Source organism: Myxocyprinus asiaticus, chromosome 17 (genome assembly GCF_019703515.2).
Source record: "Myxocyprinus asiaticus isolate MX2 ecotype Aquarium Trade chromosome 17, UBuf_Myxa_2, whole genome shotgun sequence".
NCBI lineage: Eukaryota > Metazoa > Chordata > Actinopteri > Cypriniformes > Catostomidae > Myxocyprinus > Myxocyprinus asiaticus.
The window spans coordinates 36,248,984-36,263,660 of record NC_059360.1 but is presented as its reverse complement, the minus strand read 5'-3'; the positions used below and the strand labels follow the sequence as shown (position 1 = coordinate 36,263,660).

General features: G+C 36.3%; 1 protein-coding gene across 2 annotated transcripts in view; it reads left to right on the top strand.

The window, feature by feature from the left end:
* Positions 1-1,129: 1,129 nt before the first annotated feature.
* LOC127455452 (regulator of G-protein signaling 7-like) overlaps positions 1,130-14,677 on the top strand; it is an 86,811-nt gene continuing 73,263 nt past the window's right edge. For both annotated transcript variants that reach the window (XM_051723367.1, XM_051723368.1), the window contains exons 1-2: positions 1,130-1,291; positions 1,997-2,120. In XM_051723367.1, the coding sequence (XP_051579327.1) occupies positions 2,043-2,120 (78 nt within the window). In that variant the 5' untranslated portion in view covers positions 1,130-1,291; positions 1,997-2,042. The remainder of the gene's footprint in view (positions 1,292-1,996; positions 2,121-14,677) is intronic.

The following is a 14,677-nucleotide window of genomic DNA, read 5'->3' as shown; positions in this document are numbered from 1 at the left end:
TAGTACACCTAAATCTGCACTTACGTACAGTACATCTGAGTAGAGAGGAATGGCTTAAATTGAACAGGCTTCAAGTTCACTGAGTTAATACTAATCACCCTAATGGTGACTTCAACAACATTAGTCATAAGAATGAAAACTATATTAATTTTTGAATAAAAATTATTATATTTCTCCATAAGTTCCCTTATTTTGACCAAACATAGATAATTTATTCAAGCGTAAGGGCTTATGGGTATTCCACACTGCCACAATTTTGTACTTGATCATTTGGGTTAGTAGTACTCACAGCCAAAGTTTAAAGAGCATATGATTCCAAAATGTGACATTCCAAGTACTTTTTAATTAGGACCACTTGGTTGTTTTTATTAATGACAGCTAGGGTTTAGGGAGTAATGGTAACCTAACTAATAAGAATATATATATATATATATATATATATATATATATATATATATATATATATATATAAAGCTTAAGTTGAGTCAACATTTTTTTAAACTATTAGTATTTACAGTGTGGAGTGGTAGATGGTTTATGGTGCCTTTAAAAAATAAGGACAAAAGTTCAAGAAAGAAGAAAGTGCTTCACATGAAAATTCTTCACATTATGGACAAGAATCTCAGTTTGTCTTTGTGCTTAATTTTTTTTTTTTTTTTTTTTTTTTTTTAAATGCAACCTACAGACAGAGTCATTGGAGAAGAACCTTTTCCAATACAACTGCCACTCTCTCAATAGCTGTGATACCTTTATTTTTATTTTTTTAAGCGAATCAGTTTTAAGCAATCTTTTTTTTTTTTTTTTTCATGCACAGATTTTGTTCTGGCACAGATTACCACCACTGTACGTACAATGCAATAAATAAATATATATGAATACATCTAAGCAATCGTAGTAATAATAATAATAATAATAATAATAATAATAATAGGCCAATAACCTAATAACAACAATAATAATATAAAATAATAATAATAATAATAATAATTGTTTAATGTGATGACGGAAAAAAATACATTATATAAAATGCCAAATCCCACCAAGTAAAAAACATTCCCCCTCTTTCGTGAAGGCTCCAGGATTGGTTCAAGGTTGGATGCGCGTGCCCTTGTCTCTGGCGCGTGCCCCGTCCTTCAGCAGAATCCCTGCGCGCGATAACGCGTCAGAATCAACCAAAAGAATCTTTAATATTTCCAATGAATTGTACGTCTGAAAGCTGATGAATTGCACGGGAGATTGATCCTTTTTGGGATCGCGGATTCATATATTGGTGGAGACGGGCGTGTTTGAGGTGAGAGTGAAAACAAGTGATGTGCCTTATGTTTGTCTTGTGCATTTTACTGGTGATGCCAGGTTTCTGGGAGACTCGTGCAAGGGCTGCAGTTCCGCCAGAGGAGCTGTCTGTGGTTCTGAAAGGATTGGATGTCTGTGCAAGACTGCATTTTTGGTTAAACGAAAACTCGGTTCATGCTTCCTTCTCTAGAGGATTGAAACAAGATAAGACTGTGAATCAACCATAACATAGCATAAAGCGATCGCATGCATGACAAGGTGGCGCAAGGTGGAACTGTTTGCATTTAATTGTCTGTCCCACCAATCCAACAAAAACTGAGAACCATGTCTGTCTGTGACAAAATGTTACATTCTTTACTTAGCAATCTGTTCATGAAGGAATTCTTACCCTACTAATTTAAACCTTGAGAGGGAAATCATGCAACCACTAAATAATTTTAAGAAAGCCAAATTTAATTATAATACAAATGATATTAATGCATTTTGGCATTCACATAGACTTACTTGGTCAAAAGCATGGTTGGATTTAAAGAAAAACAAAAAACGACTGAAACAACGTATACAGTTCTGCACTTGTATTGTAGCATTATAAATGTTCAGTATACATATTACTTGTGTCCAGTAATATGCAGAATCACACCGATTTGGTTATTGCAAACATGTGTATTGTTCTTTGTTTGAGTGACCCGTTTCTCTCCATCAGATTTAAAGATCCACTGGAGTAGCTGTTTGCTTTAAGGTTTTGAACCATGGCGAAGAACAACAGCCTCCATCCGAACAGCAATGGAGAGATTGACGACTCCCCAAACATGTTGGTTTACAGAAAGGTAGGACTATCTGGTTCCTGAAATTTTTCTGAAGAGTTTCTTTAGTTTGAGAAATACAAGTTTAGTTGTGATGGTTGGTTTCTGTGGTGGTTGCTTCATTAAAGTTACAAAAATAATTTGTTAAAGCTAGAATAATGTGAGGAATTTTCTTCTGAGTGAAGTTTTTGGGTAAAATAATGTCTGAATTCAATGGAAATGTTGTAGGGGAGACCAGGGCAAGTTGGCACATTGGAGCTTGCTATAACAGTAAATAGCTTTTCAGCAAAATACAAACAGTTAAAGAGTTATGAAGCACAAAATGATTCCTGAAACCATCAATTTGGCCAACAGAAAACATATGACAGCCTGCCCAGAAAAAAAAGAAAAAAAGTGACAACCTGCCCTAACATGACATTTATGAAAAAGCCCTTGACACACAGTTCAACCATTTGGTTAAAATCTGTCTTCATAACATAGTTGAATCTCATCATTTAGTCACCCTCATACCATCTCAGATGTGTATGACTTTCTTGCTTCTGCTGAAAACAAACAAAGATTTTTAAAGACTATCTCAGCTCTGTAGGTTCATACAATGCAAGTGAATGGTGGGCAGAATTTTGAAGGACCGAAAGCACATAAAGGCAGCATAAAAGTAATACATAAGTCTACAGTGGTTAAATCCATATCTTTAGAAGAAATATGATAGGTGTGAGTGAGAAACAGATCGATATTTAAGTCCTTTTTTTTACTATAAATTCTCCTTCCTGCCCAGCAGGTGGTGATATGCATGAAGATTTTGAATCACCAAAAACAAAAGAAGAATTTGAAAGTGAAAGTGAAAATGGAGATTTATAGTAAAAATGGGAATTTTATGGATTACCGGTACTTTTATGTGCTTTTTGGACCTTCAAAGTTCTGGCCACCATTCACTTGCATGGTATGGACCTACAGAGCTGAGATATTCTTCAAATGATCTTAATTTGTGTTCATCAGAAGAAAGAAGGCATGAGGGTGAGTAAATAAATAGAGAATTTTCATTTTTGGGTGAACTATCCCTTGCATGTATGCCAGTGTGGCTTCACTGTGTTCACTTGTTTACCCAACAGTTACTAAATATGATCATATTGGAATATTAGTTTGACGGATAAAATTCACAAAAATAATCCTTATTTTTTTCAGTCTTGAACTTGGTATTTGAAAACAACTGCAAGACAAAACAACCTTTTGGAAATTTTGACAACTTTTGCCCTTGTAAAAACTAGTCCTGGTCTTTTCTGTACAAGTTACATTGTCGGGCATTTTCATGTGGAGCATTACTTGGGGATAGAAAAACTTTTTCACTCCCTCTCAATCCCCCACTTTTCTCTCCCTTACTTACGATTACTAATTTGCACGTCACTGCTTGAGTCAAAGTCATTTGTGTTGCTGATTGAGAACTAACGTCTGTCATGATGGCTGAGAGCTACTAACATGACCATTCGCCCTATATGGTGACTCAGAGGGGAAACATAAATTTTTCAAGAAGCCATTACCACGTAATTCAAAGACTTGTGTTGCAAATGACAGTTTCAATCATGGTCAGTCTTTGTGTCATTAATTAGTGGCCTGCTTAAATGAGGTCTGATGATGAATCAGGAATCAGAGTGACTCCCTGTGATGAATTTATCATTTCTGTTTTTATGCTCAGCCTACATAATAATGTTTTAAAATGACTTTTAAAGTTGGGGTGAATTGCCATTTGCAAGCAATTTTACTTTTGCAATGTGCTGTATTTCAGAGTCAAAAATGATATTCAATGAGAACAAATGTGTGGCGAGACTTATTTTATCTGGGAAAAGTGAGTGTCACATATCAGAATTCAGCCAGACCTGAATGTGCATTTGCTAAAACATTGCCTAAATAGGCCATTGGTTAACATTATCCAAAATTTGAGAACGGAAAGGAAAGAGGAGGGAGAGAGAAGAGGAACAGAATCAAGGCATGACCCAGACCGGATTTAAACCCGGGTCCCCGAGAGCACAACAGATTTTATTATGTTGCAAGCAAACCCACTACATTCTATGCCACTGCTCTGATATAAATAACGTTTTATGTTGACTTTAATAGACCCACAAACCAAATTTTAAACTGGAACTTTTGTTGTGAACTTTTGAGTTGTGACCCTATCTCCAGTGCATTTACATTAATTATGTCCTGTTTCCTGCACAAGCGTGCCACCTCTTTTCTCCTGAGAATGTTCAATTTCAATCTGTTCTCTCAGGTGCTGCTGAAATATGTTGTCAGAACATGCCAGTCAAATATAGAGACAGTAAATCACTCTTCTATCAGAGGCTCCAGGGTTCTCCTTCAGGACTTTTTTCTTCCTTCTTTCAATTTCTTTCTTTCACCCTTCAGTTGATTTTCACATTTGCTCTATGCCGGTTCAGTCCTATTAGGAGTGCTGTGCTGTGGTAATGCAGGGAGAAGCTCTCTGTGACTGCAGTTAGAGATACTGTGACTCTTTCCTCCACACCACAAGACATTAACTGACGCAATTCAGAACTAATAACTACTGGCCAGTCCCTTATCACAGGCCTTTCTAAGAGATCTGAAAGAGCTGAATAGATTTATGAAGGCTCTTAGGCAGACCAGTCCAGTAAAGTTCCTCCTAAATGCCGTTTATTTTTAAGCTTGATCATGGAACCTAATGAGATGTTGTCACTAGACTATATAATTACATAAAAATGTATACTAAGTAGGCTTTTTTGGATTTTCCAAGAAGGTTGAAAGAACAAGGTTAACTTTTTTTTAAATTGCATTGTTCAAAGGCCTGTTGCTAATTGTAAATATGAGGTCTGTATTTGCTCTATTTTATATTTATTTTCCATTTACTGTTGATCAGTGAGAATCCACCTAGTGTCTCTTTCTCAAAGATGTCCAATATAAGATGTGCTTCTTGTGGTAACATCTAAATTAACTGGTTTTATTTAGTCAAGGTCAAAAATATGAATTAATATGACTGAATCATTAGATCAGGTAGAAGTAGACCTTTAAGGTAACAACTGCAGGTTTTCATAAACAACAGAATGCTTACATTGCTATTACAATAGCAAATAAAACGACAATGAAAATGACACTCAATGACCTTGCCATAAAGAAACTGATCCAAAGCACATAAAATAAAGCAGGGAATATGCATTAATGTATGTGTGTTCTGTTAACTCTGGAGTGTGGTGCATAAATTTGTTCTAATTTAGTATAAACAGATGGAATGTTTAGGCTTGGTTGCCCACCCATGAGTATGTATTTATTTGGTGAAGGAAAAGAGGGAAATATAATGAGGAATTTAGTGTAAAATTGGCTTGGAAATGTTAAATAATTAAGTGCACTCTGTGTAACTGAGAATGGTCCCCAGTAATCAAGCATAGGATGCTATAACAATATATATATATATTATAATTCAGTTATCTATACACTGTAAAAAATGTCTGTAATTTTAACAGTAAAAGACTGTAAAAATGGTACAGAAATAAAACGTTAATTGATTAATGAGTATTAACTGTAAAATAAGCAGTAAAAAACTGTAATATATTTTAAAAGACAATACAGTAGTTTTTACAATAAAATGTTGTAAAAATAATTTTTTTTAGATTGAAAAAGTATGATTTTCCTATATAATTAATGGTAAAAAAAATTACATGTTTAGCAAGAGAGTACATGTACTTTTTACAGCAAATTATTGTTAAAATTACAGTATAAAGCAGTAATCGGGCATTCCCACAATTCCCTGCGTGACCCATTACATTTAATTATATTTTATGGGAATAGTTATGTTTCTTCTTATTTTTAATATCAGTTACGTACATCGGGGTGTACTGTTTTATATTTGATGTAGTTTAGTTAATGTTTATTACATTAGTTTAATTTCACATGTTCCACTGATGGTGTTTAGTGTTTGTGTGAGTGACAATGAGCACTATCTCTACATCTTTATTGGTCATTGCTCCTGGAAGAGCCACTACTGGTGAACTTCATGTCATCATGTGTGCTTCTGTAGTTACAACAAATACCTTATAAAGTAAAAAGCTGATTTTTACAGTTTCCGTAGGCTAATATTTTTTTTTACATAGCCATCATGGTCATGTAAATTACAACAGTTTTAAACTGTAAAATTTACAGGTTGTTCTGTAAAGGTGTTTACATTTTTACTGTATTTTTTACATAATTATTCTGGCAACCACAGCTGCCAAATTATTTTTGTAAAAACAACAGGATTTTTTTTACAGTGTACATACATAGGAAGATGTCTAGAAAGATATTTGTTTCCAGAGGTAAACTCTGATTTGACAGTTTTTTAGTCTAAATAGACTGTTTTAATATCATTAATTGCTGTTTACAGTTTTGTGCACAGCATGATCTGTCAACAATAAAAGTATTAAAGTCACAGGACCTAAACTTGAGCCTTGTGGGACTTCTTTTTACACCTCCAAAACAGAAAGGGGAATGGTTGTTTTGTACAGTTTTATTGGTTCCAATTTGAATGTGATTTGATGAACAAAGAATTAATACTGAATGCTGGGGAAAAAAACATAAAATTAATTTATTTATCAACTTTTCTTATTTTCAGTTTAAGTTTTTGCTGTCGTGCATCCTCTCTACGCTCAGCATCTAACATAACAGTGTCATGAAATAAAGATCCTACTGGGTAGATAATGATAGTTTTATCTCCCCAGTTGTTTCATAGCGAAGACCTGGACATTCTTGAGCAGTGCTGCTGTGTTATTTCTGTGAGGGCGAGAAAGAGGGAGATAGATTGAGACAGATACACACACACACACACACACACACACACACATACACACGTTGGTGCGGCTATCCTTATGAGGACTCTCCATAGACATAATGATTTTTATACTGTATGAACTATAGATTCTATCCTCTAATCCAAACCCTCAAAAAAACTTTCTGCATTTTTACATTTTCAAAAAAATAAAATAAAAATAAAATAAACATTGTTTAGTATGTTGAGATTTGAATTATGGGGACACTAGAAATGTCCTCATAAACCACATTTATAGCATAATACCCCTGTAATTACCAGTTTGTAACCTAAAAATGTCCTCATAAACCACCCAAACCCGCGCACACATACACACACACACACACACACACACACATAGAGAGAGAGAGAGACAGAGAATGCTAAATGAGTAAGTGTACCTGGTGTCTGTTACATAGCATTCAGAGGTGATGGAGAAAGATGAGTCACATGTCTCAGCAAAATAAAGCCTTTAGCTTGATAGCTACGCAGTTTTATATAGAAAGCTGCTATTCTTCCCCCCTAAAGCCTGTATTGCACATTTAAACTATAAAACAATTACCTTTGAAGGTTGGTCTTCTATGTGTCCAGTTGTCCATTGACCATCAGGCATCTGTTTGGACTTAGAACTTAATGAACCTTTTCAAAACCCCTGTCCTTAAAGGAATAGTTCACCCAAAAATTACAATTCTCTAATCATTTACTCACCTTTATGCCATCCCAGATGTGTATGACTTTCTTTCTTCTGCTGAACACAAATGAAGATTTTCAGAAGAATTTCTCAGCTCTGTAGGTCCATACAATGCAAGTGAATGGGTGCCAAAACTTTGAAGCTCCAAAAATCACATAGGTCATCAAAAAAGTAATCCATATGACTTCACTGGTTAAATCAAGGTCTTCAGAAGCGATTTGATAGGTGTGGATGAGAAACAGATCAATATTTTAGACAATTCTTATTATAAATTCTCCTACCTGCTCAGTCAATCTCTACTTTCACATTCACATTCTTCTTCTTGTGTTTTTGGTGATTCACATTCTTCATGCATACGCCCCATACTGGGAAGGGAGAAGAATTTCTAGCAAAAATGGACTTAACTATTGATCTGTTTCTCACCCACACCTATCATTTTGGCATCCATTTACTTGCATTGTATGGATCTACAGAGCTGACATATTCTTCTAAAAATCTTAATTTGTGTTCTGCAGAAGAAAGAAAGTCATACACATCTGGGATGGCATGAGGGTGACTAAATGATGGGAGAATTTTAATTTTTTGGGTGAACTATTCCTTTAAGTATTAACTTTTGACATAACATACGTTTGTTGAGGAGAGGTGTGCTAAGTGATCAGACTTACTTAATTACAGCTGGCGGATGTTAAATGAGCAAAAAATTACATAAATTTGCATTGGAGTATGGACTCGAGCCATTTCAAAGGAAGATAATATCATAGAGACTTGGGGACCATCCACAACACCTATTCACAGTTTTCATGACCAACCAGTGCCGGTGCCATGATGATTCTAAATGTTGCTGAACTGTTTTCTTGTTCCAGAAGCCATGCAGAAACCGAAACATACCAAAACAAGCGATTTGTTTGACTGGCTGTAGCGGGGTAAGAGGGAAAGGAGGAGACGAGAACCAGCTTGACAGTATAAATAATAATTTAATGATTAACTTAAAACAAAAACACACAAACATAAACACATACAGGGCAGCTGCCTGTAGCTCTCTCTCTCTCGAACTGCCGCCTCCGGCGGCCTTTATCCCTCTCGTCGACTTGATTAGCCTGATTAGGGGCCGGGCGAGTTGCTCTGTTTGACTGAAACCTGGCTTAAACTTTTAAGTGAGTCTACTCCCCAAGGTTATTGTTATAAACATGAGCTTTTGCCTGAAAGGTCGAGGAGGAGGTGTTGCTACAATTTACAGTGATGTTTTTGGAGTTACTCAGAGGTCAGGATATAAGTTCAATTCTTCTGAACTGATAATGTTTAAAGGTGCAATATGTAACATTTTTCATGTAATATTCACCATTTTTTGCCAATGTGTGAACGGCTTGTAACGCAACTTCAAAAATGAGCCCTTCCTGGACTTCCTAGGTTGCCTATTAAAGCCTGTAGACTGATTTTTTTTGCCGTGAAAATTCAAAGGATGTGATGTTTATGTGCGCTCCCGAGAGCCTTGCCTCATACAGTAGCTTCTCTCCTTTTCCAAGTTCATGGAAGTTAATTGGTCTATATCTGAAGCTTTGGCTCTGACAGCGTACTGCCCGGTAATGGCTTTTCAGCCGGGCGCCTTCCTGTGGCCCATACAGGGCATTAAGTATATGGGTATTTTTTTCCCAGCAAATTTGTGTTATTTAGTTATTTGAGTTAATTTTGACCCTTTAATAAAAAGGTTTTCGAGCAATGTGGACAGGTGGACTTCATTACATTTATTATATGTAATAATATACATAATATACAAGTTATTCAAATTAATTTTATTTCAAAATTCAACTATCTGCTACAGTCTCTCCCTATAGATGTCCCCCACTCTTATTTCAAGCAATTTGATAGCATAGCGAAGTCCTTCATTTGGAATGGTAAACGTCCCAGATTACATTTCAGTAAGTTGCATAGGCCAACTGACAAAGGTGGGCTAGGCCTACCCAAGATTTAGTTTTATTATTATGCATTTGGTCTCAGACATTTGGCTCATTTGTCACTTCCACCTGAGAGAGCCCATCCCTGGTTTTGTATTGAACAGGAAGTTCTTGCCCCTATTTCGCCATTGCAAAGCCTTTCTATCAAACTATTCAAAGATAAGTTACACCCTGTTATCTCACATTTGCACTCGGTATGAACAAAAGTGTCCAGAGTGTTTCATTCTGACATTGATTTAAATGTTGCCTCAAGCATATGGCTGAACCCAAAATTATGTATTAATAAGTCCCCTTTCTGCTGGTCAGAGTGGATTGTGCGGGAGGTTAATACACTCGGTGACCTATATGAGAGTGGAGTGTTGAGATCCTTTGAAAATTTGGTTCAACATTTTGGGATTCCCAGATCTCATTTCTTTAGGTATTTACAGCTGCACCATCTGCTCTGTACTATCAACCCCCCCCCCCCCAAAGCGGCAGATACTCTGGGAGTGGTGATTACTGCTTTTGGAAAAGGTCATGAGACATCAGTGTATTATTCCCTGCTAATTCAGAGTCTGGGGGACGGAGCTTTAACTTCTACGAAGAGATTATGGGAGAAAGATTTAAACTTGGTATTGAATGAGGGAGTGTGCACAAGGATTCTAAAAAAACATCAAGTCTGCCTCTAGAGATGCAAGAGTGCACCTTATGCAATTCAAGATTTTACATCGATTCTATTGGACCCCCTCTAGATTGTATAGGCTTTTGTCTTAAACCCACCTTCACACCCACCTGTTGGTGATGCCAATCATAAGATGGAGACACAACCCATATTTTTTGGTGGTGTGTTAAGATCCAAGAATTTTGGTTGAAGGTTCAGAGTTCTATGTGTGACGTATTGGGCACTCAAATTTCATTTTGCCCCAGACTCTGTATTTTAGGCGATGGGGCGGTCATCAATATAGGGGATAAACACATAAAATGTTGGGTCCTAACCAGTGTTATGATCGGCAGACAGATTGTTTTAAGGGGATGGAAATCATTTTTCCAACATTTAATGGTTAAATGTTGATTCTGTGAATATTTGTTTTGCTTTTCTTTGTTAATTGTATGAATCAATAAAAACTGTTAATCAGAAAAAAGTACTGTGGATAAATTAGTAAGGAATAATGCTTCGACTGAACTAGATATTCCATTGCAGCACATTAATAATGACATTATGAATATCTTTACTGATAAAATTGAAATCATCTGAAACAAAATTGGAATTATGCAACCGTCTGCAATAGCACCTCTGAAGACAGTGTCTCATATTATTCCCCAAGAGCAACTTCAATCCTTTGCTGGACAGGAAGAGCTAAACAAACTAATCAAAACAGCAAAATCAACAACATGTATGTTAGATTCAATACTGACCAAGCTAATTAAAGAAGTGTTTCCTGTAAACTCAGAACCTCTTCTTAATATTATTAACTCCTCATTATCCTTAGGGCATGTCCCAAGAAAATTTAAGATAACAGTTATTAAACCGCTTATCAAGAAATCACAGCTTGATCCTGGAGAGTTGGCTTATTATAGACCGATCTCAAATCTCCCATTTATGTCTAAAATACTAGAAAAGGTAGTGTCCTTCCAACTATGTTCATTTTTACAAAAATAAAAATAAAAATTATATTTGAAGAATTTCAGTCAGGGTTTAGGCACCATCATAGTACAGAGACTGCACTTATCAGAGTTACAAATTACTTGCTCTTATCATCTGATCATGGCTGCATTTCTCTTCACGCATTAACTTGGTTTAGGTCCTATTTATCCGACCACTACCACTTTGTCTATGTAAATGAGGAATTGTCAGATCAAACTAAAGTTAAGTATGGAGTGCCACAGGGATCAGTTTTAGGGCCTCTCCTTTTCTCCTAATATATGCTTCCCCTGGGAGACATTATCAGGAAACGTGGAATTAGTTTTCACTGTTATGCCGACAATACCCAAATTTATATTTCCTCGAAACCAGATGACATTTCACAATTCTCCAAGTTAGCAGAATATATCAATAATATCAAATATTGGATGGCTAGAAATTTCTTTCTAATCAAGTCCAACAAAACAGAGGTACTAATTATTGGACCAAAAACCTCTAAAAATAAGACACTAAAATATAATTTGTCTCTCGATGGATGTACTGTCACATCGTCTTCTACAGCGAAGAACTTAGGTGTTATATTTGATAGCAATCTGTCCTTTGAAAACCACATTTCCAATGTTTTTAGAACAGACTTCTTCCATCTCAGAAATATTGCTAAGATACGACACATGCTCTCTGTTTCTAATATCAAAAAATGAATTCATTCGTTCATGACCTCTAGACTAGATTATTGTAATGCATCACTGGGAGGATGTCCTGTAGGTTCCATAAATAAATTTCAGTTAGTTCAAAATGCAGCAGCTAGAGTGCTAACTAGAACCAAGAAATATGATCATATCAGCACAATCTTAGCGCCGCTACATTGGCTATCTGTTAAATTTTGTATACATTTTAAAATACTTCTAACTATTTACAAAGACTTGAATGGTCTAGCTCCACAGTACTTATGTGACATTCTGTCACGCTATATTCCATCACGTTCACTAAGATCGCAAAATTCTGGCCTGTTAATAATACCTAGAATATCAAAATCCACAAAAGGATGTAGATCCTTTTCCTATTTGGCTACTAATCTATGGAATAGTCTTCCGAAGATGGTTGGGGACTCAGACACACTCTCTCAGTTTAAGTCTAGACTAAAGACTCATCTTTTCAGCCAGGCATACACCTAATTTATCTATCAACTCATAGTTATGCTGCAGTAGTTAGGTCTGCCGGAACCAAAAACACATCTCATATTCTATAATACTGTTTTAAAGTGAATGGCATCAGTGCTAATATTATTCTATTTGATTCCCTGTCCTAACCTTGGGATACATATCTTGAGGTTACTGGAGCCTACCACATCCAGCTCTGGTCCTGCATGATGTTTGACTCCAGTCCTGCCTGATGTACGATTCCCACTACTACGTGTTGCTGAGTGATGACGACTAACTGCAGCCTGTGCCAGTCAGATATCACTTCAGTCTACCATGATGGACTTCACAGAGGATGAACTGATGTCAGCACCAACCGTCAGACATGGGACACTTTACTGGACACTGCCTGAAACCTGGACTTAAGATGGACTCCACTGAAAATATGTTTGCCACAATCTTATAGTCGATCTGCAGTGCACCTTACTGACCTCTGCCTGCATCACCTTGATCAAAGGATGGACTACTCCCTTAAAATGGAATACGTAGATAATAAATTAATTGCAGCCTCCATCAGCCAAATAACAACAGACAATGTGTCTGTTTGCACTTCTGCAGTTAATTAAGAATGTAAAGTCATTAATCTTACAGTTAATACAATATCTTTTTGTTTAAACATTGGCCCCTAACTCTTACTTAGTTTACTCAATTAAATCTTGACTTGTACTACACATACATAACTAATATTGGCATTATATTCATGCTGTTTAGCCAGAGGGGAGCTGGCCCCCACAGTGAGCCTGGTTTCCCCCAAGGATATTTTTCTCCTTTAACCAACATCTTATGGAGTTTTTTGTTCTTTGCCACAGTCGCCTTATGCTTGCTCACTGGGGGTCTAAATCGAAATATAATTGTTTTCTATTATTTATTTTAAGGCACAATTTACAATCATGTATTTTTTTTTTTGAACCGCACTATTATGACACAAAGACATTACTATTTTACAGCTTTTTCTGTTGAAGCATAATTCTCTGTAAAGCTGCTTTGAAATGATGTGTGTTATGAAAAGTGCTATACAAATAAAAATGACTTGACTTGTTATTTTTAGTTAAAATAAGTTCAGCCTCAGCTTGTGCAGTTTTTGGCTGTCATAACAACTCAAGGTTGTTAATGATCAGTGTTGGGCAAGCTACTTAAAAAATGTAGTAAGTTAAACTACCAACTACTCAACAAAAAATGTGTTAAGCTAAGCTAAAAGCTACACTTCAGAGAAAGTAGCAAGTTACACTACAAGCTACATGCCAAAAGTAGCTTGCTACATTTAAGCTACTTAATTTTGTTTTTTTTTTCAACCAGATGCACAGAGGATACTGTCATAGACAAAGCATCTAAAATACTAATTACATGATGTTTATCTAAGCCATGGTACAGTACAGTACAGTATAGTGCAATACTATACAAGTATACAGTATGGTACAATATGAAATGTATGTGCAATATATGTGCATGTACATTTTTTTAATGTAAATTCATATTTATACATGTTACCTATACAAACCCATGTGTTCAAAATGAAAAATAAAATTTTTTACATTTGATTTGTCATATTTATACTACTATCTCTACAAACCAACGCCCATTTCAACAGAATTTCCTTTTCACATTCTTGTATAAAAATACTTGTACATATTCTGTCCATCTCATCCTGTAATTCTTTGTCTAGCTGTTGTATTTCTGTGTGTACTAGAAGCTTCTGATCAGAGGTCAAATTTCTTGTGTATGAGAGCACATCTGGGCAATAACAATGTGATACTTTAAGATACAATTACCATATTTGTGTACTTACAGGGTGCTTTAAAGCACTTCAAAGAATACCATGGTACTGCCATGGTACTTTGATATATGATTACCATATTCATTTACCATTTTTAAATGATGGAATTTCCCCCCAATTTGGAATGCCCAATTCCCAATGCGCTTTTTTTTTTTAAGTCCTTGTGGTCGTGTAGTGATTTGCCTCAATCTGGGTGGCGGAGGATGAATCCCAGCTGCCTCTGCATCTGAGACCGTCAACCCACGCATTTTATCATGTGGCTTGTTGAGCGCGTTGCCATGGAGACATAGCGCATGTGGAGGCTTCACGCCATCCACCGCGGCATCCACGCTCAACTTACCACGCACCCCACCGAGAATGAACCTCATTATAATGACCAAAAGGAGGTTAGCCCATGTGACTCTACCCTCCCTAGCAACCGGGCCAATTTGGTTGCTTAGGAGACCTGGCTGGAGTCACTCAGCACACCCTGGGATTCGAACTAGCAAGCTAGCTAACTCCAGGGGTGGTAGCCAGTGTCTTTTACTACTGAGCTACCCAGGC